Here is a 27,295-nt window from a genome sequence, read left to right as displayed (position 1 = left end):
GACATATGTCAAAAACTTAGTATCGACTTTGAAAAATACCTTTAGTTTTTAAGATGTCCCGTGTTCCTTAAAAATATTATTTAATACTATAACTAAAACTATATTTAGCCGACTACGACTGTCCTTGACTGATGTGTCTCAAAATTTCTCAAAAAGTAGAGCAACGCAAAGAAAATTACTAGATTTTATAAGCGACGCAACCCAGCGGAGATTTCGTACTGTAGCTAGGAATTATATTGGATATCATAATGTCTAATATGTTGTTGCAATTAATCCGCTCCTCTGCAAACATTCTGCAGGCGCAATGCAACCACCAACTTCATAAACTTAAAGAATAAAAGTTGAGAATCTATTTACCTAATCACCACTTAAGCTTTCAAGTATTCAAGAGGTATGAGTCATTAATGATCTAATACATAATAATACTTAGTATGACAAAATGACGTAATTACTTAAGACGCCTAAAGTTAAGTGGCTAAATTGTTAACACGATACCTGACAAAACTAATGTATCAAAAGAGGTTACGTATTTGATATTTAAACCGAATAACGCGTCTCCACAACTACAACACATCTTAATTTTTTTTTAATCTTCATAAATCAATTATAGCTAAAGTGTCTTAATATCTACGAGATGAGTTCATTTAAATAAAATCTCTCAAAACATGAATGAACACCATAAGTAGGTAAGTGCGTCTAAGTGGATGACGAATAGAATAATTTACAAGTCAGCAAAGGTCTTCCTTTAAAAAGTATTATGTATTGTTTTCATCGATCGTCATGTTACTAAAGGAAATGTTACCGTAACAATCCGTTTTCATTAAAGTTCTATCATAAACTATTTCAAGGCCTAAGTACTTTTCAATCACCATACATATTGCTTGTATACAAAAACTGTCTTGTAAAATGAGTAATAACCTTGTGACGTTACAGAGCAACGCCTACGAAAAATCGAAAAACCGCTCCGCCCACAAACACTTGCAAAACCAAATTGCATTCGTAAATGACAACTATTTTGAAATTCGAATTTGTATTTTATTCTTATGGCATTGACTACATAATTACTTTATATTACCCCGTAAACATATTTTATTACTCAGAAAATTACTATTTTATATAAAAAATTAAAACCAGGCATTACCAGGCTCTACTGACAGCACGTTCTTGAAAATCTATTAACTTCTTCATATAAAAACTGAACTAAAAAATAATCTCTCTCTTTTCATCACAGCGTAAACACAATTAGACAGAAAGAGTCAAAAAGTTACTAAAAACTGTGTAATATATTGTGTTTTTCTAGTGAATGATTTTGTTTATGAGTTTGATTTTTGAATTAAATTTTAATGAATTATGATACAAGATGATTTAATTAAATTTCGAAGAACACAAATACAAATGTTATAACCATCAGTAATTGAGTTAACCATTAGAGCAGGCTCAGCAAGTTTCCGCCTACCATTCGACTGCGCTCGCGCACTCAGTCGAAGTGTTTGAGTGGCGCGCCCGTCAGCTAATTCGTGGACCAATCGCAAAGTCAGTGAAATAAGTGATTGTGGTGTTTTAGTGTTTTTAATTCAGGTTTGGATTAATTCAATAATTTTCCACGTATATGTGATTATTTCATTTCAGTAAAGTGTCCATTAAACACAGTTGATCAATTTACGTCGTTGGTCAAAGGTCTTATCCTTATTAAAGCTTTGTTAGCTGCTGTTGAATAATGAAACACTTTCAAGTCAGAAATATGTAGTTTTGATAGAAGAAAAATTACAACATGAGTTAAAAGCATTGTTAATTACGATTAATTTGTAAAACTTAAAAAAAAAAAAAACCCGAAAATACATTATATTCGAAGAACTTATGTACTTCTAGAAAAAAATTATCGTCAAACAAAGCATTATGAAATGTAGCTTTTAATTATTATCAAACAAAATTAGGAAGCATAGCATATGGCTGTAATACTACTACATGTGTTGACTGAACCCTTGAACAAGGTCATGACGTCATTATGGTGATGCAGGACATGCGGGTCTGATAAATGGGAATCGCAAGTGATAAAGTGATACATCCCGTCTGCTTTACAACGGCGGGGAATAGTCTATCTAATCAAAACGATGTATATCAAATTTATTAACGTCGTCAATTAATTATATCATCGACTGTGTTTTGTTTATCAACGACTTATAATAAAATATTCCATAAGCACACAGCTTATTCCTTCAGTTCAGTTTTATAATTCTTTTATAACAAACTTATCATTAATATGATTAATAATACAATATGTGGATACATATCCATAGATATACATCGATATTTTTACATAACAAATAATTGATCCATCGCAATTTGTTTTCGTCCGTTCCTTCCAATTTTCAAAATAGTTTATAACATAACAAATACAATAACAAATTATCAAACTTTTTAATGACTTACGCAATTCGTGTTAAAAATTATCAATATCTTATGTAATACACATGTATTAATTATTTAACAAATTTCATTGTAACTAATAAAATGCACAATGCTAAAAATAGGTACAATGCACAGGTATTGCGAATGCAATGTCAGGTTCTAGTAACTGGTTAGCTTCATGCTTGCAAATGGCTGATTAATGTTCATCGACATACCTTATTAGCGATATCAGTGCCAACATAGATTTAGAAGTGCCTTTAACCTGAAATTTTTCTACGCTCGTATATTCGTTAAAAGACTTTCAGCCCGAGCATTTCTTTCAAATCTTTTCACATAAACCGATGAAGCGCCACTGTATATTAATGTCATATTTTATTGTATTAAAGGCATATTGTATATTTTAAATACACCAATCAATATTGTATTCATTTGATATTCGTAATTATTATAGCTATATATATATATATATATATATATATATACAATCTTAAGTACTTAATGGATTTTTATATTACAATCATAACCATTATCTTAGTCTCATTCATAAATTTTCATTATAGGCAGAGTAATGAGCATTTCCTTATAGCAGTAGCTGACGCAGTCGTCCATTTTCCTATGATACCTTACGATATTTTCCATATAATATTATACCCTAAGTGTGATAGCTGTAATTATAACATAGATAATTCGCTTGATACGCAAAGGAAAGGCTCATTTGGCAAGCGGGAACAGAGTTAGTCTCTTTTCTACATACATCTTTTTTCTTTCTTCTAATTAAAATCATTTTTAAAGACTATTTTAAATTCCCGTACGAACAAGTATTTCCCACATATGTAAATATCAATGTTAGATACATTGTACACTGTACTCCGAGATGAGAGGTCAACTATATAGTTAATATGTGTTCTACTGTATTGGAAAGTTATCGAACTTTCAATCTGCAAATCATAGGAAAAGGTCGATGTTTTCTCACGGTTTGCGAGTATATACTCCCTACTGACCGCCAGAACCAGTTTCTGCAATTTAAAGACGCCCTGCGTCAATATCTATTAAAAGACAATTTGTTTACGATTTGATAACAATGAGATTTTAATATTAATCAAGCACGCTTAACGGAATTTTTATACGACTTAAAAAAAGGAATAATAACGATATTTCGACGTGATTTTTTAAAACCAAAAATATTGCCTGTTTAAAAATGATAGTTAAAATATAACCGTATCGTGTTAAACCGCGTAAACCGCATTTGTATATGTGTCCGCTTCTATTGAATATTCGTACATCGTAGGTAATAAATACTCACTTTGAAATCTTTACAATTTGATTTTATATCTTTTATAGAGATTTTATTACTATACGTGTATCTACTATACCAGCCTTAACAAGGCCACATTATGTGAACTGTGTGAGTCTGTCATATGTAACAGATGATTTTTAACATCATATACTAAATTTAGAAGCTTAAATGTCTTATATATTATAGATTTGGCAGATTTATTATTTAATGCCAAATTAATGATTGTATTGAAACAAATTCATCAAACCTGCACTACAAATAAGCTTTTCGATTACCTCAAATATCTTATCCATAAATAGACTGCTAACTTAAAAAAAGATTTGTTCAAATCTATTTAGATAAAACAATGTTATTAGAGTTATTTATAGGTAACATAACAAAAAACGACCGCAAGGCGTACAACAAGGGTTTGGGTTCAATTTCCAACGAAACAATAACTCATAAATGATACAGCGGAAATGTCCGCTGCATTGTTGCTTACGGTACTTGCAGAATTGAAGTGACAAAATCGCAATACCTGGTAACAATTGTCACCGAATACAGTGCATACACTCATTTATTTATTGAATACATTATAAATTTCCGGCACAGTAACCAATAAACACTGTACCATACATGTATTGTGACAGCCCGATATGGATGTGCCAAACGTCACTTAAGGTCTCGAGGTTAGAAGCATTTGAATAATTGAATTTATAATCTAAATAGTATATAAAAATAAAGTAGTGTTGGCCTAGTGGCTTCAGCGTGCAACTCTCATCCCTGAGGTCGTAGGTTCAAACCCCGGCTACGCCAATGGATTTTCTTTCCATGTGCGCATTTGACATTAGCTCGAACAGTGAAGGAAAACATCGTGAGGAAACCGGCTTGCCCTAGACCCAAAAAAATTTATCATGAAACAGATACAGAAATCTGAGGTCCAGACCTAAAAAGGTTGTAGCGCCATTGATTTAATTTTTTTTTTAACTATGGGTTATTAGTAGCAATGCTATAAATATGGTGAAGGACGGCTGGTTAGAATAAGATTCAAGGTCGAACCTTAACTAAGTATAACTGCGTACGTCTATATATTTAGCGCTAAGTCTCGACTCTGAGTGTCACCCTTATATACAATGACGACTGGTTTGTTCCGTGCCCCATTGGAGGTTCACTGCGAACTACGTTAAACTTATGAATTTTGTTATAAATTATTTATTTTCACATCACTCGAGACTGGCTTATATGACGTGTAAGTTGGTAAATGTCAATGATGTACAATCATACTATTATTATTTGTGTTTGGCTATGTGTTACATTTCAAATTAAATACAGTTTACATGGAGGTTTTTATACGAAACCACTATAGTTACATACTTGTGGTACTTTTTATGGATTACCTTTAATTGTTTTTTTTTAAAGTTGTACTTAGTAACGAACGGAAGTTATTGTTGTATGAATAAGAAAAGATTATAGTTAATATTTTTGGTTACTGAACAAACAATTAGTAATTTTTCATGTTTTATTTAAATGATCATTTATTAGCTAAGACATTTCAGATTTTTGAAGTTATACTTTGGGCGCATTAGGGAAAATGATGAGAGTAAAATTTTATTATGCGAGCGCACACCGTCACAAAAATCCCGACACCCTAAAGTTAGCATAGTCAACACTTTAAATTAAATAATGTCCATTTCTTTAATTATGCAGAAATATGTTTTTTGAGATATTTAAATAAAATTTATTTAACTAGATAATGCGTTATTATAAAAATTTAAATATATTAAATACCTTTTATCTATTGTTAGTGTCGGTTTTCTACAAACGTAGAATAAGGCGAAATATAATTTTTTTTAAATGTTTTTTTATCTTGTTACGCCAAAGAAGTATAACTTCCAACGCGTGTACATAAATAAATACACACGTTTTTTTATTAAATCCTGTTATATTATTGAAATAGTATTATAACCTAGTAATAAGTGATTATTACTTTGCCTTTAAAATTAATTATATCTTTCATTTGAACGGCACCACTTTTATATTTATTTATTTATTTATATTCAAATACAACCTCTACGCCATTTAGAATCGCTACACTTTCAGTCAAAGTTACCACAGCTCCAAAGCCTAGAGCACTTTCTTAATTACATAACCGTAATGCTTGAAAAAGCGTAAACAATGCAAAACAAAAACATACGGAGAAAAAGATGTGTCCGCCGTGCGGAACGAAAGAGCAAATGGAAAGCGTTAGCTATGTAGTTTTGCGATTTGTTAACTCTCCATCACAAAGTCAACCGATATAGAAATCTGCGCGCGTACTCTGTAACTTCCAATGGCGACTCGACGTTTTTGTAAGTATCTTGGGCAAGCAAACGTACAGGAGCGTCGCCTGGTATTAATTGATCCGCCGCCCATGGACACTCAATGCCAGAGGGCTCCAGAGGGCTCGAGAGTGCTCGTTACCTTTAAGGAATTGGTAAGCTCTTTTATTTCCGGACCCGGAGTAGAATTCGTTCGGAATTACTTCAGTGAGCAGCTGGTTCCTCATAGTGGTGCTGCGCGGCAAAAACTGCCTTAAAAACGCAGAGTTTAGTTAGAGCCCTAGTTACAGAGTAAGGGCCCTAATAATTATGATATGATAGCGGTAAATCGTCCACGAATATTTAGAGATCCATCAAGAGTCAACGATGCATTGAAATGACTTTAGATTCGATTTTTAAAAATTCTTAAGTCTGTGTGTAACTTGGTGATCTGTGAAAGTGTTTTCTGACATTTGAGATATATTATGGCCTACGACAAACATGCAAGGCTTTTAAATTTTCCATGGTTCAAACCACTTAGTTCAATGACGTCATCGACGTTGGGCGTTCCATTAGTTTTTTTGGGTTATTTATATGTATTAATACAAATATAGTAAAATTAGGCCTTAATGTTGCCTTATATTCATAAAAATAAAAATATTACTGGCCAAAATATTCTTATCATTCATTACTTATATAAAAACTTAAAAATAAACTTATCAGCTAGAATGAATGGAATGTACGAATTATACTAAAGTTTTTCGAATTATCTATTAAATAATCGTTTATACCCGTTAAATAATGTTGTATGTAGCTATTGTCAATTGAAATCGCATAGAATATCGAATATAATATTGTTCATTAAAGTGCGGTGTACATATATTAATTTACAATTTTGTATCCATCGCTTTAGAAATGTTGCTTCAATTTTAAACAACTTCAGGGCCGATCCAGATTTTGCTTTTATGGGCCATTAAGTACTTTAATGTAACAGTAACAGCCCAATCGCAATTGCATCGATCGCCAAAATAAACATTCGACGAATTCATCATTACTGTTTAATCAGCCTTGATTCAGCTTTGAAAGAAGGATAAATGAAAATGTTACCCACATACGTCCTTTATCGTCTTCTCTATATTCTTACCGTACGATGTTAATGAAAAGAAAAAAAACACTGTCGTGATCCATGTGAAGGGCCACAGAAATCAGTAGCGATTTTTAAGGCCTGGTGAATCTGTATATGATTCATCATCATTCGTCAATCTAATAGGCAAGTAGGTCATTAGATGCTTAATTGATGCCGTTGACTTTGGCAAATCTTTTACCTCACGATGTTTTCCTTTACCGTTCGAGCTCATGTTAAATGCGCACATACAGACAGAAAGTCCATTGGTGATTAAACCTACGACCTCAGGGTTGAGAATTCTTGTTAAGATTTTTTAAACTAACTATTTACACAGTTATAACATGAAATACTTTTACATTTGATTAATTTAAAGTCTGCTATAGTATTTAATGAACTGTCTTATAGCCTAAGATGTTCATTACACGCAACTCACAAACAATTCTTGTCAATATAGTATTGTCTTTTATTAACATAACTTTCCACATTTAAAGAAACCACTTTATAACGGATTGAAGCTATACTAAACGTCAGGAAAAATTCAAAATTATGTAAAATAATTATAAGTTTTACATGAATCAATCAGTTAAAAAAAAGTGTTTTCTTTAAACTCTTGTCAAGATAACTGCGCAAAAACAACAAAACCACGAAACACATATGTACCGGAAGGCCTGTACTAGCGGAAATGTACCGGTAATTGTAATCTCTCTGTATTATTTATATAATTGCAGCAACATGCTTTCTTTTTGAGAGAATACTTCCTGTGTTATTCACTGATACAATATCTGTTAACATAAGCTAACCTAATATGAAGAAATCTGTATAATTAAGCAGTATTCTAAACTTTTAACCCTGACCTTTCGTTAGGCCCAGCTGTGTACCAATGATTTCTACTATATTCGCTATAAATACTTGCCTATTCGGTAAAACATCGTGAGGAAACCTCAAATATCTATTTCAAATCCTTTCAGACAAAGACTATACAGAATCAAGACCAAGGCTTGTAACGTCATTGTTATTAGATCTCACTGTAGAGTTATAGATTTTCGTACTTTATCCGTACCGTATGTATCATATGCCATAGTCGTCATATCATCGTATATTATTTATATTATAAAGCTTAAAGGTGATTGGAGGCTCTAAACACAGAACTATTTGTATAACTATGTATTATTATTATAAACTTATAATTATTTACATAATTTTAAATTTTTCCGACGTTTCGCGTGCTTTACAGCGTGCGTGGTCACGGTGACTAATTATAAATAAATAATTATTAGTTTATAATAATAATACATACCTTAAATCCGTTTAAAATGTGTTTTCTTAATATGTAATATATGTCGATTCCATGACAGCGTTTTTTAAGATACTTCATGCTGTGCATTACCGTTTTATGGAACCAGCCTGCCATTACTTAGGGGCCTTCAAGAGATGAGCGTATATTAAAGATCGCTAACGCGTTTTACCAACGTCCTGGTGTCACGGGTGCCCATGGGCTTAAATCAAAATACTGCCTACTCGTTTGCCTCAAAAGCTCATAAAAGAGAAAGGCTAAAACAATCAACATGCTTCGACTGAATTAATACGAATGAAACCTTAGTATAGCACTTTGGAACAAACCGACTTCATTTACTTTTTTCTTGTTTCATTATATTCTATGTGATGTAAATAAAGTGTTTATAACTAAACACAAAATGATCACATTACGAAATTGTAAGTTCAAGGTAAATAACTTAACGAGCAGTTTACATTTATAATTAGAACGCGCCATAAGTTACAAAACTTAAAAATTATCAAGCATTTCTGACAGTAAAGTCGTTTAAAATGATTAACGTTATAATGTACAAACTTCAACAAAAACTCCGACCTCTCTGACCGACTGCAAACAAAAAGAATAACTTCCGCCGACCATTTCGTGAATCATTAAAAACATTCCCTCCGCTTAAAGGAAGACAATACCAAAATATCGCGTTAAGTCCTTTTGGGACAGAAATTGCGTGAAATAATTTATGCATTATGCTTTCAAAATATTTTTTCGGGAATCGAAAATTAACATAGTGCCAAAATCACTAACTATATATTATACCTGCAAGAATTTAAATGTGACAAAATTTTGTTAATCGTTTATTATACTAACTGTTACTAAACGAATTTTATATGAAGTTGATCCACGGACGATTACTTTGAAACCATTCAATATAATAGTTTTATGTATAAATGTTATGATAGTTCCAGACGAAAGCATTTCAATATGTTCAATTTACAAGCTTTATCTTTGGATATGGACAAATATTTTTCACGATTCCAAAACCGTACTAATTAACTGTTTAAACTTCGGAACAATTTATTTGATTTACTATATTCTATGCTAGTTCCAGACACAAGCACAGTTCGCTAAATAAACTCACTACTTTTTTATTTTATAAAACGGCGCTAACGGGGATGGAACAGGATAAGATGTTAAGAGATTCCGCTGCCTATGGACACTCAATTCCAGAGGGGTCGCGAGTGTATTCCCGGCCTTATAAGAATTAGTACGATATTTTCTTGAAGGACACTAATGGTTCAGAAATACTTCAGTGGGTTCTACATAGTGGTGGTGCGCGGCAGAAACTACCAAAACGCTCAGTGGTCAAAGAACTTCGAGGTCAAAAATTTGGGTTGTATTAACAAAAAAGATTTTTCTCGATCCAAAATCCGAACTTAATTTTAAACGATTTTCATACTAATCTCTAAGCAAATGTTATACTTTTTCGCATCAACCCAAACAATCTTATCAGTTTATCCGCAAAGCAGAAGCCGGGAGATACAGTTTTTTTACTGCAATTTACAAATTTTATATAACACTCCTAAACTAGAAACATCATGAATGACAAGTACTTTTTCGTATTTATGAATGGATATCTATATTGTGTGTAGTATAATATTCTCTTTGATTGTGTGTGTATTCTTGTAACACAAATAAAACGACCTTTTGAACGTGATGACACGTCGTTTTGTTTGTCACTGCATTTCATACCTCCGTATCCATGCTGTTCAGAGGTCTTATATTGAACAATAATAAAATAGCTGTTAGCAAGTGTTCGTTGCATATTAAAAATAGATGTAGAGCAATTGGTATTACTATACCAACCGGTTTGTAGTTGGTATTACTATACGGTACCACTATACTTAGCGAGCCAACCTTTTCTGTGCAAAGGTGGGGCCTTATCCTACACTAAATTTTATGCCTATGTAACATGCCACGTTGGAAAACACTGGTCTAGTGGCTTCAGCGCGCGACTCTCATACCTGAGGTTGTAGATTCGAACGCTGGCTGTCCATCAATGCATCATCTATGTGCGCATTTAACACTCGCTCGTACGGTAAAACACAGTCAACCGCCAAAGTCCTAAAAGACCCTAAAAGTCAACCGCGTATGTCAGGCAAAGAAGGCTGATCGTCAACTTTCCTATTAGAAAAAACAAATGATCACGAAACGGATATATGAATCAGATTTCAAAAGGTTGCCACTGTTGCTATATAATTGGTTATATTTCTGCAACGAAGTGTTAATAAATAAATATATACAGTAGGAGGTTAATATGTGCAACTTTAGATGTTATGAAGGAATCAAATTGATAATAAGAATTCTTTATATGGAAATGTGAGTGGGCGTCCGTGTTATGTTACTCACTGGTCGACGGATTTTCTTACGTATCCCGTGATTCCACTTATTAACCTAACAAGACAATATTAATCTATCTACTACCTACTATATAACAATATTATTTACACATCCATAACTATATTATTGTTGTGTTAAAACCTCTCGAAGTATGACTAGAACCTTTTCATTTTGTTTATAATAATGATTACTTATTGCAAATTAATGATTCATATTTTGTTAAATTAATAGTATCTTCAGTAGTTCACTGTCCATCAGTGTACTAACTTCGTAGAATTTAAGCGATAAATAACATAGCTTTCATTTTCTTTTCTATAAGCCCCTGATATATTAACAACATGGGTTGTTATAGACACAGATATATATAATTGTCAAAATATCTTATATTTCTTTTGGGTGAAACTTTATCGTGGTACTATTGCTTTATAAATGCTCACCCATTGGAACGTCATAACACTGAGATACCGCACATGTTTCAATGAAGCTAAATTTGTTACAATGGAGCTTTGCTATTGTACACCTGTTTACAACCCAAATGAGGTGTTTACATTCCTAATTTCATTTCGAAATAAAATTTTTGCTGCTTCAAAAAAGTATATAAATAATATCTCCAACTACATAAGTATACGTTAGTTTAGTATTTGTATACATACAAGTATGTACCAAACAGATAAAAAATGTTAAAATTATCTGTGATATACAGTGTAATTTCCATATAAGTGTTCCTACGGAAATTTTATTTTTAATGCTTTATTTTAATCATCTTAGGGAACAGTCCAAATTTCATAAAAATTGGTTTGGTATTTTTGAGTTAATTCCTTTTTGTTTTTTCACATACATATATAACATAGATAAACAACTTTGGCAGGAATTTAAAGTCAGTAAATTTTCTAAAATTACTTTAATACCTAAGACTATTCGTACAAATGTCACAACATTTGTAATTAAATTAATTTATTAAAAATACCTTTATTTACAAATTCTAATGTCTTGTTATCAATCAATATTTTAAGAGAACGACTGTCAACTCTACATTTAGTAGAAAAGTATATAAATACTGTTGAAGCAACAGCAATCAGGTTCAGATATCTTAAACATGCCGTCACTGACCATTTAGTCATACATTGCATAAGCCACGGCAAATATTTCATTAGCTTGAATAAATGAAGATTTAACAACACAAACACATGGAGAATGTTTAAAACGCAAATTGGTGCTTTAACGCTAAACCGTAACTGAACCTAGTATGATTCAGAAACAAGACAGCGCGGAAAATGAATTCTATGTATTTTACATACACATTTTTGACATTTAATTATTCAATTAAATTATATATATAATATTAAAAATCTCGTGTCACAATGTTCGTTCCCATACTCCTCCGAAACGGCTCGAACGATGCTTATGAAGTTTTTATGCATATTCAGTAAGTTTGAGAATCAGCTACTACCTATCTTTCAAACCCCGGATTTCAAAAGCCGGATCAGCCAGTTATATATAATAATATAACGTTGTGCAATTTATTACAATTATGTAATGACTGACTTTATGTAAAGGGCATTGAACCTAGTTTACATTTGAAATGGATCTTTAGTAAACTTTATAAAATACGAAGTTAAGTAAGGTAATGAATAATAAACCCTACATCAAAAATATGTTGGATTTTGACATACAAAAGTAATAGTTTCCGCAGTCTCAATTGTGCACCGAACCCTGAGTACGGCCGTATCTTTCCTGCATTAAAACGTAGTATTACGTTACATAGCCTTTAAAACTATTGGTAAACTACGCCACTCATAAATTTTTCAATTAAAAGTAGTTCCTGAAATTAGCCTTAAACCCAGCTTTATAACATAAGTATATATTTATTATTTTTATGTTTGGTAACAGTTTAATTTAGATTAGCATCGATACATGATCCTGGTACACTGTTGAACACGGGTCTAAGCCAAATGAACAGTTTTTATGGGTAATCTGCCTACAATCTTTTAGAAATTCGCGGATTATTCTTGCCGTTTAATATTGACTGGTTTTAGTATTATTATATAGAAGATACGAACACACATTCATAGGATGTTGTTTAATTTAAACAAAGCGTCGTGAGGCCGTGTGTCACGACCATGAAAAAACATGATGTGGGTTATTTTATATTCAAAACGAAATCTGAACTTACTTTTTGGAATAAAGGCTTATACTTTGATAGAATTTAGAAACCAGATAACCTTATTCATAAAAACTTTATGTAGTCTTTCGTCGCCTACTGTCAATTTGTTGTTTGAAGTAAAAGATAATTTTAAATCCATATATATATGTTAACATAACACAACATTAATAAATGTATATTTTATGTTGGATATAAAATTCGGGGCAAGACAACATAACATAACAGCTGTGTCCCACGTAAGAAATCTAAATCTAATCTAATATTATATTAAAGAAAATATTATTAAGGCGTTCTTAACTGAATGTTTGACCTAATACTGAGGTCCAATTGCTTATTTCAAGTAGTTAGTATCAAATTAAAGTACGTATAAAAAGTGCAAATCAAAATAATTGCTCGCCTCCCATAGAGCGGCGCGTGCGTTAAAGAATTTCTGAATAATTGCCCATTCATTATTGCTTTCCTCTGACTATGAGCTCATTAAAATGTATGATTTAATCACAACGGCGTAACTGTTAATTGTTCTGTGTCTAACTATATTTAATAAGCGAATTTAAAACTTGAAAGAATTTTGTTTGTCCTCTTTTATCTACGGTTTTTCAACAATATTTTTAAATTCATCGCTTAAAGTTAGCTCAAAGAGATTAGCAGTGAAATATTGATTCCCACATTCGTTTACACAAGCCGTTAGCCCAATCAAACGGACATGAACTCTTCAAACAGAGTTGAGAAAATGAAACATTTATCCCTTTACAATAGTTAACCCTTTCGAATTGATAATTGACATAAATTGAATAATAACGTAAACAATTATGACCAAAACTTTAATTAATTCGTTGTTGACCTAATTGAAAGAAAACAATTTTTTGAACCGGATTAAAGCTATTTGTATTATTATAAACTTATAATTATTTTACATAATTTTAAATTTAAATTTTTCCGATATATTTTTTGTTTTTCCTAATTAATCTTTTCTATTTCCAGATGCCTGCCATTGAGTCATGACACGCGACAACTACGAGATGAATAACAGACTATCCCGTGGTGGATCTCTATTTGGTGGCGACCCCCAAACGCAACTGAGAACAGCACTACGGACCAACGACTTCGCGACCTTCAAAAAGTTAGTCGGCTATGGCGCTGTCGATCTTGCATACGTATACCCATATCCCGATTACAAAACCTGCCTCGAGCTTGCAATTTCTGAGCCCAACAAAAAGGATTTTGTTAAACTTCTATTACAACACGAGGTCCAAGTTAACAACATAAACGAAACGCATGGAGCAGCTCCGATACATTTTGCTGTTGAAACTGGAAACATCGACGCATTGGCTCTACTCTTGGAAGATGATAGAATCGATGTTAACGTAAAATGTAAAGGAAATACAGCACTCCTTATGGCAATTAAACAGATACAAGACTTGGATGATGACCGCGAACGCGAATTGGCAGTGTATGAAGATATGGTTGAACTATTAGTGAAAGCGGGCTGTAATGCAAACGCACCGGACCAACGAGGTGTTACACCTGTATACTCTGCAGCAAAGCAGGGTCTTGAGAGGGTAATAACGTATATTTTAGACTATTCAAAGGACCCAGTTAACTTAGATTCTTATAAAGATATTAGAGGGAAGACGGCTCGTTATTACCTGCAAGAAGCGTTTCCACATCTTGTGTCAAGATTTGATTCTAACTCTGAAACTGCTGAAATTGTTGATGCTGACAAACTATTTTCATATCTTAGCAGACACGAGGAAGATAATTTTATACGGGACTTTAACCGGCTTGTTAAAAAGAATGAGCATCGAACAGTTTTATCAGCCAACAACGGTATGAATACTTTACTGCAACAGGCGACCGATAAAGGTTTCGAAAAGGTAGTGTTGACTTTGTTAAACAATGGCGCTGATCCTAACGCAACTTGTTCAGGGAACTCAGTTCGCCCTGTAGCTATAGCTTGTCAAAACGGATACAGCCGTATACTGAAAATGTTTATTGATCACGAATCAACTTTATTTGATTCCGTCAATAGTGAGTCTCTATTACAAATAACAATAAAAGGCATGCGAACCGGATCAAAGAGCCATCAAATCGACTTCCAAAGTTGTTTGGATATGCTTTTGAAAAACCCTAAAATCAATACTGATGTTAACCACAAAGATGTCAAAGATAACACAGCTTTACATTACGCAGCGAGGAACGGCGACCCAGACACAGTTCTTGACTTATTGCGCAATGGTGCATGTATAGGGCTGAGAAATAAATTTGACGAACCACCATTAGCAGACATCAGCGCTAAAACACTCGAAACATATTTGGACGAATGTATTACAACTAACGGTGAACGACCAAGCGATGACGATTATGAAATACATATCAAATATAGCTTTCTCGTTTATCCCAATAACTCATTGGAAAATGAATTATCTAAAATTCCTTTGATGGACAAATCTAACAATAATGTTGATAAAGAGTTTGATGCAATTTTGGCTCCAGAAACGGAGGCACTTCTATATATGACCAGAAATGAAGAGCTCAGACCGTTATTAAAACATCCTGTCATAACAAGCTTCTTGTATTTAAAATGGCAACGAATTAGCTGTCTTTTCTATGCTAACATAACATTTTATTTCCTGTTATGGTTATGCTTGATGCTCTACATTATATTTGGTTATGGAGTTGATAGACAGCAACCAAAATCTATAGAAACTTTAAATGTTCTAACTCATATCGGCACTAGTATTGGACTAATTCTTTTAATATTTCGAGAATTATTCCAGTTACTGGTATCACCAACCCGGTATCTTCAGAGCATAGAAAATTGGATGGAAATTGCTCTCATTTTCGTAACTGCTTGGATAGTGTGCTATGATTCAGCCCCGGAATCCACGAAACAACAGCTATCTGCTGTAGCCATATTATTGTCATCTGCTGAATTCGTTCTTCTAATTGGCCAATTCCCAACCTTATCCACGTACATCGTTATGTTAAAAACCGTTTCCTGGAACTTTTTCAAATTCCTACTCTGGTATTGCATCCTAATCATCGCTTTTGCTTTGAGTTTTTACTCATTATTCAGAGAGGACGTAAAAGATGAAGAACAAACAGCACCAAATCCAAACCCAGCCCCAGAAGATGAGGAAGAAGACTTCTTCAAGGATCCAGGCAGTTCCTTATTTAAGACGATTGTGATGTTAACGGGCGAGTTCGATGCCAGCTCAATCAAATTCAGTACATTCCCAATTACGAGTCACATAATCTTTATAGTTTTCGTTTTCATGATACCCATTGTATTGTTTAATCTGTTAAATGGTCTAGCAGTCAGCGACACACAAGAGATACGAGCAGATGCTGAATTAGTCGGGCATATATCTAGGGTAAAGTTGATATCCTACTTCGAAAGCGTCTTGATAGGTAAATCATATACAAAGCCAATGCGATGCTGGTCATGGTTCCCTCAATACATTCAAGACCTTCAGTTTATAACGCCGAAAACATTATGTATGAAACCATTTGCCACAAGAATCAGTTTATTTCCACATTTCCTACCGAAATACAGGATAATCGTGAAACCGAACCAAGATAACAGATTTGAGATTCCACATCCAGAACCTGGTAAATATGGGGATGATTATGAAGATATAGAAGGCGGAAAGTGTTGTTTCGAGCGCTGTCAGGCCAATAGATTAGACAGAAAAATTGTGAAAAATGCAAAGGTTGTGATCGTTAAAAAGACGTACATCTCAGAATTCGACGAAATCAAAGACAAACTATCCCATTATGAAAGGAAAATCGAGAACATTGAAAGCACACTGAAGAAAGTTTTGCAAAATTTAGAAAATAAGTACTAATTTTAACAGAAAGTATTTCGTAACTTATTTCATATTTATTGCTATGTTAAAATAGATACTACTGCCTTAGATATTAACCGCGAAAATAAAAGTTCTTTTTAACAGTGTTGTGTTTAAATTATTTATAAATCATTAAACTTAGTCATTGAACAAACTAATAATAGTAAACTAAACGCAAAGATATAGACTTAGAGCAAGGTTCTTCATCCCTCTAAAAAGCTTAAACAAAAATGAACTATGTTTGTAGTTTCAACGGGAGTACGTTTATCATATTTCCACAGTTGTTTTAACGATTTCTTCCTTAAACTGAAGATTGCTATAGAGGTAGTTCAAAATGAACACGAACTAATTAATAAACGAAGTCGGAGCATCAGTAGGAATAAATCGCGTTAAAGTATTCTAGTTACTAAGAGTCAGTAATATATATATAATTTGAGTACGAATTTTTTTTAACACTAACACACACACTCTGTGGTAGTATTTCAAACTAAATAACATTACCATAAAGATTGCCAATGCTTTTCATATAGTAAAATAACGCTGTTGGCTGCGTGAATTATAGTATTAAAAATATTTCAGCGCCACAAACTAGTATGTATCATACAAATATTTCATGTATACGTTTATGAACTAGGTTGTAAATTTTAAAATTCGCATATACGATTGAAACTTTTTACTCTGATCTAACCTACATAGATTAAACAACCAGTAGTTTTTTTTAATATTTTCTACGAATATATTATACGTACATCTATAGATACCGGCAAACATCTTGAACAAATATCACTGGCGGCGTGAGAGTGACGTGTCGATCGCGTGATTGGTAAATCAGTTGACGTTTGTGTACGATGCGCAAACTTTCCCCCACTCCATTGTTTAATGCTCAAAAAGTTTGCCGGTATCTTAATAAATATAACGAATAATTAAGTAAATATTTATAATAAGTATATAGCAATTATAGCACTTAATCATTTTAAGAAACATGCGTAATACGTACTTACATTGAAATGCGCTGATGGTCTACCTTTTTAATTAAATATATAAATTAGTTAATACAATACTCACATTATCCAGGCTCTGAATGAGATGACACCAGGATGGCTCGATAACTTCCACGCACATGTAGTATTGCAAGTGTTGTACGCAACTCAACATACGCTGGCGAAGAGCGAACGCGTCCGCGTACAGACGGGCTTCTGAGAATCTTTTCACCACTTTGTTGTATAGCCACACTCTGGAATATTATTTGTCTTAAGTGACGTTATGTGAGGCACGGGTCAGATACATTTCTACGTCTTCGTGTAACCTAAGCAAAATTATTTTTTAACTACTGAGCAGGGACCCACATTTCTTTTGAATAACTTGGGGAGCATTCAAGTATTACGTAAGGAATTTGAGGGGGGGGGGTGTGTCCTCTTGTAAAACGTTACGATGCGGAGCGGGGATTGAATTCCGCGTTATTGTTAATATTATTATCCAGTTTACTTTATACCACAAAACAGTAAGTTTTAGGTATAAAGAGTCACTGTGGGTGGTCACGAAACGTTTTACTATTGGATACAGAAAACGTTGCGGCGGCGTTTCATGGGGGTGGGGAGGTAAAGAATCTCCAAAAATTGCGCGACGTAATACTTGAATACTCCCTTGCCTATCTTGTAAATTTTTTACTCTGTGAAATCATATTGGGTAATTTAACATTTCTTGGGGCCTTTTGTCAGCCAGTGCGACTGTTAGACTGGTCCAGGCTCCATCCTTCAGATCGGAGGAAGAACAGCAACATCCTTCCTCCACAAGTCCAAAACAGTAACTACTTACAGACACTAAGAGAACATCGGTCACTGTAGCATACGTTAACTTATTACAAAAAAGGTAGATAAAATATACTAGCTACTGCCATGTAGGGCACATAAGCACGTCCAAAAATTAGTTAAAATAAATTGAGATTATTCCCTTTCAATTATTGTAACAGTTCCCAAGATTCAATGTCGAGACTGTCAAAATCCATCAGGCGTCACACTAAGGCATAAGTCTCGAATAATAATCCATTTTTTTGTACTTATTTATTGTATAAAAAAAATCAATCAATGGCGCTAAAACCTTAATTAGTACTGGGCCTCAGATTTATGTAACTGTTTCATGATCATTTGTAAATTGAATAGGCAAGTAGGTGATCACGATGTTTTCCTTCACCGTACGAGCTAATGTTAAATGCGCACATAGAAAGAAAATACATTGGTGCACAGCCGGGGATCGAACCTACGACCTCAGGGATGAGCGCCGCATGCTGAAGCCACTAGGCCAACACTTCTCTTCACTTATATTTATTGTATAAATGATTTTAATATAAAGGAAGTTGGTGTGGTGGAAACACAATCTGTACACAGTTTTTCTGTCCACCAGGACGTCGAACATATTTAAATCACTAACATATATATCTACTAAGGCCAGTGATATATAAACTATAACATTATAACAATCAAACCATTAAAATTGCACATAAAACGTCATAAACGTAACGTAACGTCATTAAACACTGACGCGCCATAGATAGCCGATGCAAGAAACCTGTTCTTGTCGAGAATTCTCATTCACATACAGGATGAGTTCCTATATTCGAATATGTATTAAATGACGATAAAGTCTAAGCATAATTTATAATTGTTTAATTAATGTAATATTTTTTTAATTTAAATTTATTGTTTAAAGTATGATTTTTTTTTCTTAAAATAATCACTTAGTATACGTACTTTAAGTACGTAGTTAAGCACAGAGGTTAACCATACAAATTTACAAGAAAAGTTTTCCGGACGTGAATACGTGCATGGACACACCCCTGCTCATGATATTTTTGATGTTCCAAACTTAAAACACGTATGAAACGCGTTACACTTACCGACAAAGCAGTCTTTCCACGTGTTTGCAGAAGAAGAGATGTCTGAATATCATCTGGTAGCAGGCGATGGCTTTGTGGTTAATTATGAGTGAAACCGGCCACTTCACCTCCATACCGAACGAGAAAGTTTCTATACCCGTAAGGGGAGGACAGTCTTTGTTCTGCTTATACTCTGAAATTAAACCAAAAATATTAAAGTTTTCATATAACCTATCTTTGAAATGTGTTTGCAAATATTTAAAATGATTTTAAATATAATTTCACATCTTTTGTTAGTACCTATAGAACCAATACAAATTGTTCTTATTTTATGTATTATGTGAATTGCCTTAAAAACTCAAATTAAAGACTCATGACTTAGGAACCCGTTAAAATCTTTCTCTAGGTAAGATGGCGTCGCCAGACCCCATTCTATAACGTGCTTGTAAACACGTAAACTTGAATGTATTTACGGGTTAATTATCATTCTTAAATTACACATATATTATATTTCTACCAAAATCAGTCGCCCAGAAAAATTTACTCAAGACAGTACATATAAGGAATAGATAGAATTAAAAGCATGCTACGTCATCATCTGTAACCATTTTGTGTCACGTGACTGAGACGTATAAATGAAAATGTGTGCGTGCACTAGTGTACACCCGTAAGAAGTGAAACTTCTTTATGACCTTAATTAACTTTAAAGAAATTGGTTAAATAAAGTTAAATTAGATAAAGTTTAACAAAAGGCTTTTATTATCATAGACAAGAATACTAACAATACAATTATTTCATTTTACCTTATTACTACTAAGATTATTACAGAATTTCATTAATTGTAATAGAATTATTACTATCATTGTTATCGTTATTATATATTTGTGCTATTTCTGGTTTCGAATCTCTTTGAATCAACCGTGGTAGGGACAAGAAAAGGATGGCACGTAACGGAAAAATGTGACGCGTAACAGAAAAATTAGACGGTAATTTTTTTTCCAACACCGATAAAGAAACAATTTTATTTAGATTTTCTAAATTAATGATTTATCACAAGTTATTTTCATAGATAATGCTTTTTAAACCCATTATATACAAATTACACTTAAAAAAATTATTTTATATATATGTCGAATAGTTTATTGTTTAATTCCGAGGAACTCTCCAAATTAAAAGTAAACTAAAATTAAGTGAGTGACTGAAATAGATGTATGTTTATTATGTATGGTTATCAATTCTTATAATTAACAAGCATGGTACGTCGTTAATAATTGCTTGCCATGTTGCCTCAAGAAGCATTTTCTAAAATTATGTAAATTTAATTAAAATTTATATTTATAAAGCCTTAAAAATTCAAATAACGGTTGTATAGATTCTATATCCGCTAATAAATACTCTGCAATGGTTTATTAAATCTTGTCAAATAACCCATTGCTTACTTAAAAACAAAATGTTGTTCATAGTATTGTCTTTTGTTAAAATAGCTTTTTACACATTAAGAAAAACACTTTTTGAACGGATTAAAGCTTCTAATTTAAATTTTTTTTCTCCGACGTTTCGCGTGCTTTTCAGCGTGCGTGGTCACGGTGACTGAAGACAAAAGGTGTTAAATGTCAAAAGTATCACAGCTGCAGAGAAAGTTGTTTTATCTGTATTTATTGCCCCGAAGTCGAATAATAATACATAGCTTTAATCCGTTCAAAAAGTATTTTTCAAAATGTTGTTATAAAACACTTTGATCCCTTTATCTTGGTCTCAGACCTGACCTTATTTTGAAATATTTTAATCGCTTAAGTTTTTGTATATACACACCATGCTCTTCTTCAGTTTCAATTGACAATATTTTAAACATCTGGAACTGGAGATCATAAGGAGATAATTCAACTCGCATATCCTCATTGTATGGGTCGTGACGGGCTGATGATAACCTGGAATTTTTAGTAATCCTATATAACTGCACTCTTAAATTTTGCAAATCTATATTATTTATTATTTGTTTTTCTTATTTAATATTACAAAGAATATGTCGTAATTGGCTCAGACATCAGAAGTGAAGCACGAAATACAATTTAATTAATAATTTAAGCAATAAAAACAATTGCAGTGAGGGAAGACTGCGGTCCGTGCACCTCGACGCAACCAGAGAAATGCGTGCCGGTACTTTTTTTTTTAAATGAAATCTCGCTGTTGGCCTTAAGGGCCTTTACGGCTCAGCTCGGGCTGTTTTGGCGAGCATAACTCGGCCAGAATGGCGTTTTATCCCGCGGCTAGCACAAGGGCGTCTCCCGTGACACTCGGCTGAAGGGCAGGACGGAAGCTCACTGGAGTGAGCGAAGTGCGAAGTAAAGGTCCTCGCCTTCCCCGGTGAAGGCGGTTTTTTACCCTAATCTGTGTTTGGCTATTTTTATTATCATTTAATTTATTGTTAGCTACGGTAATTGGATCGTTCGGATCCGTTAGTGTATGTCGAGGCCTCCTACGAGCCTTTTTTGTCGGGAAGGGGTAGTAATTGATGCTTTTGCGCACCAGCGGATTGGGATGGTGTTTAGCCTTATCGAAGTGGCGTGTGGGCGCCAACTTCATCCATTGGGCTATGGTAGGGAGCTCCAGATCGTTGTGGACTGACACCGACTGAAGCACCTGTTGCCGGTGGATATGAGAGGGGGCACAATGCGCAAAGACTACGCTAGCGTATGTCATGCATGGTCGGAGCGTGCCGATACAGCGGCGATTCGGGTTTTTATAAACCCGGAACGTAGTGGGGCGATGTCTTTTTTGTACCAACTACCTACCACCGTCAAATACTTATAAAATTCTTTACTGTTTACTAAATATATTATATATTCAATTTGAGCCCTTTCAACAAATGGGGTTTTATGAAGTTAAAACTGTTTTTTGTTTCAGCTCAGGTATTAGGACCGTCACGTCAGCTATATACCTGGTCATATAAAACAGGTGCCGGTGAAAAAATATTTTTCTTTTAGAGTCCATTGCCCATAGAAGGCTATAGTCCGTTCTACTATTAAGAACTGGCAGTAAATATACATTTAGAAGCATTTATTACTGACATAAGTGTAATTTGAGTTACCTCTATGAATATTTTGCTATTAGCTGAAAATCTCTAGCCTTAATTGAGACTGGTCATTTGTGAGGTGGATATTGCTCTGTCCATTACATAACTTAGCTGATGTTATGATTTCTAATTTATATAAAAATTAAAGAAAATCTACCTATGTACGTACATTGCACGAGTGTAGTACCACCCAAATACTGAACTGATTTTAATGAATCTTAAGACTATTCACAAAGTTGGAATTTACCAAATCATTTAATCATTTGATATGACTTTTCAACAAATTTGTAGACAAACATACAAACAAAATTTAGCACACTCGTTCGGAAGCCTACATATTTCATACTCATATTTACGATTCCAACAATATCACATACGTAAAAGTTAAATTGGGTTAAATAAAGTTATTGACTGTTTCCTTATCTCAATGGAACCAAAGTTATTGGGATAACATAACACATAAATGGGATATGGCCTTTCTCAAATTTGCAATGCAAAAACTTTTGTTCCTACCCACATTTTAGGTTTAATACATACCGCAAACAGAGTCCAAGCAACGACTCCAGTTTCGACGGTATAATATCGTCTATCTTCTTCGACAACTCTTGCTCTGTTGCATCCATGAACTGGACAATAAAGTCACCTTGGCTCATTAAAAAGTAATTTTTCACAGATTTCAACCTCCCCATGAGGTCGTATTCCTTTAGAAGTAGTTCCAATAAGGATTTGCTCGCGTACGAATACGCACGTTGTATGATCGCCCCATAGTTTTGTTCACGTAGAGAGTATTTAATCTCTTCTGTATTCGTTTTAGTTATTGACTTTCCTGTTTGAATAAAAAAAGAATTAAGATAATAATTTACTATGCTTTAGATAAATCAAAGCACTTGTCAATGGTACATTTATTTTAAATGGCCGTCGCTCTGGGTCTGTGGCAACTAATGTCTGTGGTCAGCTGTTGATACAGATAGTGCAATTCACGAAGACGCGCTTCACTATTCCTCCTAACCGTTTATTTATTTAAGTAATTATTCGTAATTTTTTTTCATATATTTAATTGAAATATGGGGTACAGCATGCAAAAAAATAATTTCAAACTTACAAACACTACAAAATAAATTAATAAATATAATATAATTTTGTAATGAGAAATAAAGTTCTTTAATCTTACAGCTAACATATATATTATAAAAACAAAACACTTAGACAGTGCAGAAATCCAAAACAGATTACATAGGTTAACAATATATAGGGTGGCCAAAAAGTCGTGGATCAAACGCAACTAGGGGTTAGATGGGGTCATCAGCTGCAAAAAATTGTTCTACGGGAGGTTCTTAAACTCGACCCCTGCAAATTTATCATATATTTTGCGTTTTTAACAGAAAACTTCCTTTTTATACTAATTCTTATTAAGATTCGAAAGAATCCACATCCTGTATCTTTTTTATTCTATCCACTAGATTGGTACTGATGAGACCTTGCGTTAGACATACTATTTATGGTATCTGACGTTTGATCCACGACTTTTTGGCCATCCTGTATATGTAACAGGAAACAAGTAATTACATTAATGGACAAAATATATTAAAAAAAAAAATTGAAACTGAAATTTAACATTTGACACAACCAATACATAATATTTCAAATTACTGCTTAAACAAAATCAGAGTCTTCCCGCCTCTTCAAAAACTTCCTCACATCTTCTACGGTGAGGTGGAAAATATCAACATTCTCATAGTTAGTGGCATAGTTACATAAAACCCGAAACATTCGCAAATTATGATAGTATGTGTGCAAGCTTCCGTCAATATTATCTGTACACACGTACAATGGCCGGCAACGCACTCGCGAGCCCTCTGGCATTGAGAGTGTCCATGGGCGGCGGTATCACTTAACATCAGGTGAGCCTCCTGCCCGTTTGCCCCCCACTAAAAAAAAAAATTAACCGCTGACGGTTAACAACTGACGCTCGGAGACAACCCCCCGCACCCCTCGATCCCCTCAACCAAAAATTGGTGGAACGCGTGTTCGTGAATTGCACTATCTATAGTGAGATCTGACGCGAATGATTTATCTCAACCAGTTTCGGTCCTACTCTCCTTTACACTGTCTTTGACTGGATCAGTCAATCTCATTGGCGAACGTCAAGGCGATCTTTTGCCTTCGGTGTTGCCTATCACGATGAGCTATTTTAGATTCTCGTTGCCCCTGCGCATTGTGTGACCAAAGTACGAAATGTATAATAAGCGTATATATTGAAAAAAATATTGCGTTCAAGCTGGGCCCTATAAACTAGACTAGAAAACTATATGATTAAAGTCGCTCAAAGAAGAGAGTGACAAGAACTGAAAACGTCTAGTTATGTAAATAATGTGATAAACTCGTGTTAATATCCGTTAATAAAGTTTTATATAAAGTGAAATTGTATCTGAATTGTCAAATATCAAAGTAAATAAAGTCAACATTTCAATTTAAAAAACCAGGACTAGGACGCCCAGTGCTTACCGCATTGGCTGATAACATTTAGGTATTTGCCCGTCCGTAGAATAATATCAGTAAACTTGTCAAGAAACTTTGGAACTCTATCTCTCTGACTGCTATATCTCTTCTCCCAGTAGTCAGCCGAGTAGTCCAAAGGTAACTCTTCTTTGTTTATCAATTCGTTATCTTCGATCATGAATTCCTGAAAAATACATTAATTTACTCATTAATAATAAATATTACTTGGAACTTGAAATACTTGGTGGACATAAGTGGGCAGCTGGTCCCACACAGCGGTGGTTCGCGATAAAAAACTGACTTTAAAAACGCTCAATTGTGGAACAACGAACGTCAAGGTCTACGGGTGGTATTTTGTCTTCTGCCTTGACGTCCGATGATAAAACTCAGCTGCAGGTATTAGACCGAACTACTCCTCTGAACACTATCCATTGGAAATGTGGTAAAAGATGTAGAAAGATCTCACACTCTACAAAACGCCAAAGCATCAAACCGCCCGGAAAGTGGTCGTCGACGATTCAAATCGCTTTACATTGAATACGGTCAAGCGGAAGCTTGTACTGGGGGGCGTCCGCACAGATTATTATACAATTATCAAATGTATGTCCATGTGATGATTCTATATTTTAAGGCTCATGACCAACTCATGACCGGCTCATGACACACGAACAGGACTGCTCTAATCACGTCCCAACGCCTTAAAAAAGGTATTCATTAATATTACAATACAATAAGAAGTTTTAAGAATTTATAGAACAAAAATACTTACATGGAAGGGATCGTTAACACTGCCCTTATGTATCCATCTATCCAATATATCGAGGTAAGGACGACAAGCGCGTTCTGTAAGGAAAAGAGCTATTTCTTGCGCACGCGCATCACCCATTAATGTACTCGTCTTCTCATGAAGTACTGTCAATACTGCGCCACCGCGGACTTCACTCTATAACATTTTTTTAAACCAATTTATAACAATAGAACAACTTAATATATGTAAATGACAGACCTATTTTCATAGGACCAGGCAGTATAAGTGCAGGGGCAGGGCAGGCGGAGATATCAATTAACCTTATGTTAATTGATATCTCCGCCTGCCCTGCCCGTTTGCTCCAATTTATTTAAAAAACCGAAGCATCGGCCACTGATAATATAAACTAAAACAACTATTAGGTCCTTACATATGAAATTGGCGTTTTGTTTGAGAGGAATATTTTTAAATATAATATATTTAATTAATCAAAGTATGAACCATTGTTTTCTATGCACTGTTGCCATCTCATAGGTAGTTCATTGATCCCTTTACTAAACAAACCAGTCGGACGAGAATCAATAAAATCTGTGAAGGCGATTTGGACTGGGGCAGTCAGATCAGAGTTAATTTTTTTTCCTTGCAAGAAGTTGTCCAAATTTCGAAAGAAATGGTAATCTGTTGGAGCAAGGTCCGGGGAGTACGGAGGATGTCTTAGACATGCCAATTGAAGCTCTTCTAATTTGGTAGCCGTCTGTTTTGCAGTGTGTGGTCTAGCATTGTCGCGAAGTATCAGTGGCGTGGAGCGATTGACCAGCCTAGGTTGTTTAGCCGCTAGCTTTTCCATCATGGTTTGCAATTGCTGACAATAGACATCAGCCGGAATAGTCTGGCCAGATTTGAGAAAACTGCAATGAACAATACCGGCACTAGTCCACCAAACGCTTACAAGTAACTTTTTTGGGGTTAATTTTCGCTTGGGGCAGGATTTGGCTGGCTGGCCAGGATCCAACCATTGCGCTGAGCGATTCCGACTATCGTAAAGAATCCATTTATCATCACAGGTAATGATTCGGTTTAAAATACCTTCATTATTGTGCCGGTTCAGTAATGTAACGCAGCAGTCGACGCGCGTTTGCCGGTTTTCTTCAGTCAATTCGTGAGGTACCCAACTTTCAAGCTTTTTAATTTTCCCAATTTGCTTCAAGTGAATTAAAACAGTTTTATCACTAACACCGCAGCCTGCAGCTAATTCGGACGTGGTTTGCGATGGATCCGCTTCCACAATAGCCTTCAATACTTCATTATCAACTTGG

General features: G+C 34.2%; 2 protein-coding genes across 2 annotated transcripts in view; one reads left to right on the top strand and one right to left on the bottom strand.

Annotated features, from left to right (window-relative positions):
* LOC123714881 (gamma-tubulin complex component 2-like) overlaps positions 1-27,295 on the bottom strand; it is a 36,196-nt gene that overhangs the window by 5,278 nt on the left and 3,623 nt on the right. The window contains exons 7-12 of the mRNA XM_045669509.1: positions 26,001-26,174; positions 25,238-25,415; positions 23,270-23,558; positions 21,472-21,587; positions 19,681-19,852; positions 17,853-18,021 (exon numbers count right to left, since the gene is read on the bottom strand). Coding sequence (XP_045525465.1) covers positions 17,853-18,021; positions 19,681-19,852; positions 21,472-21,587; positions 23,270-23,558; positions 25,238-25,415; positions 26,001-26,174 — 1,098 coding nt within the window. The remainder of the gene's footprint in view (positions 1-17,852; positions 18,022-19,680; positions 19,853-21,471; positions 21,588-23,269; positions 23,559-25,237; positions 25,416-26,000; positions 26,175-27,295) is intronic.
* Positions 1,471-16,891, top strand: LOC123714879 (transient receptor potential cation channel protein painless). Its single transcript, XM_045669508.1, has 2 exons — positions 1,471-1,578; positions 13,921-16,891. The coding sequence occupies exon 2, from the start codon at positions 13,938-13,940 to the stop codon at positions 16,785-16,787; it is 2,850 nt and encodes a 949-aa protein (XP_045525464.1). The 5' UTR covers positions 1,471-1,578; positions 13,921-13,937; the 3' UTR covers positions 16,788-16,891.

Source organism: Pieris brassicae, chromosome 10, assembly GCF_905147105.1.
Source record: "Pieris brassicae chromosome 10, ilPieBrab1.1, whole genome shotgun sequence".
NCBI lineage: Eukaryota > Metazoa > Arthropoda > Insecta > Lepidoptera > Pieridae > Pieris > Pieris brassicae.
The sequence above is the reverse complement of the archived record's forward strand: the minus strand, read 5'-3'. Positions and strand labels throughout refer to the sequence as shown.

What these genes read in the sequence shown, in the direction of transcription:
- LOC123714879 (XM_045669508.1), top strand. Translation starts at nt 13,938, where the DNA reads ATGACACGCGACAACTACGAGATGAATAACAGACTATCCCGTGGTGGA.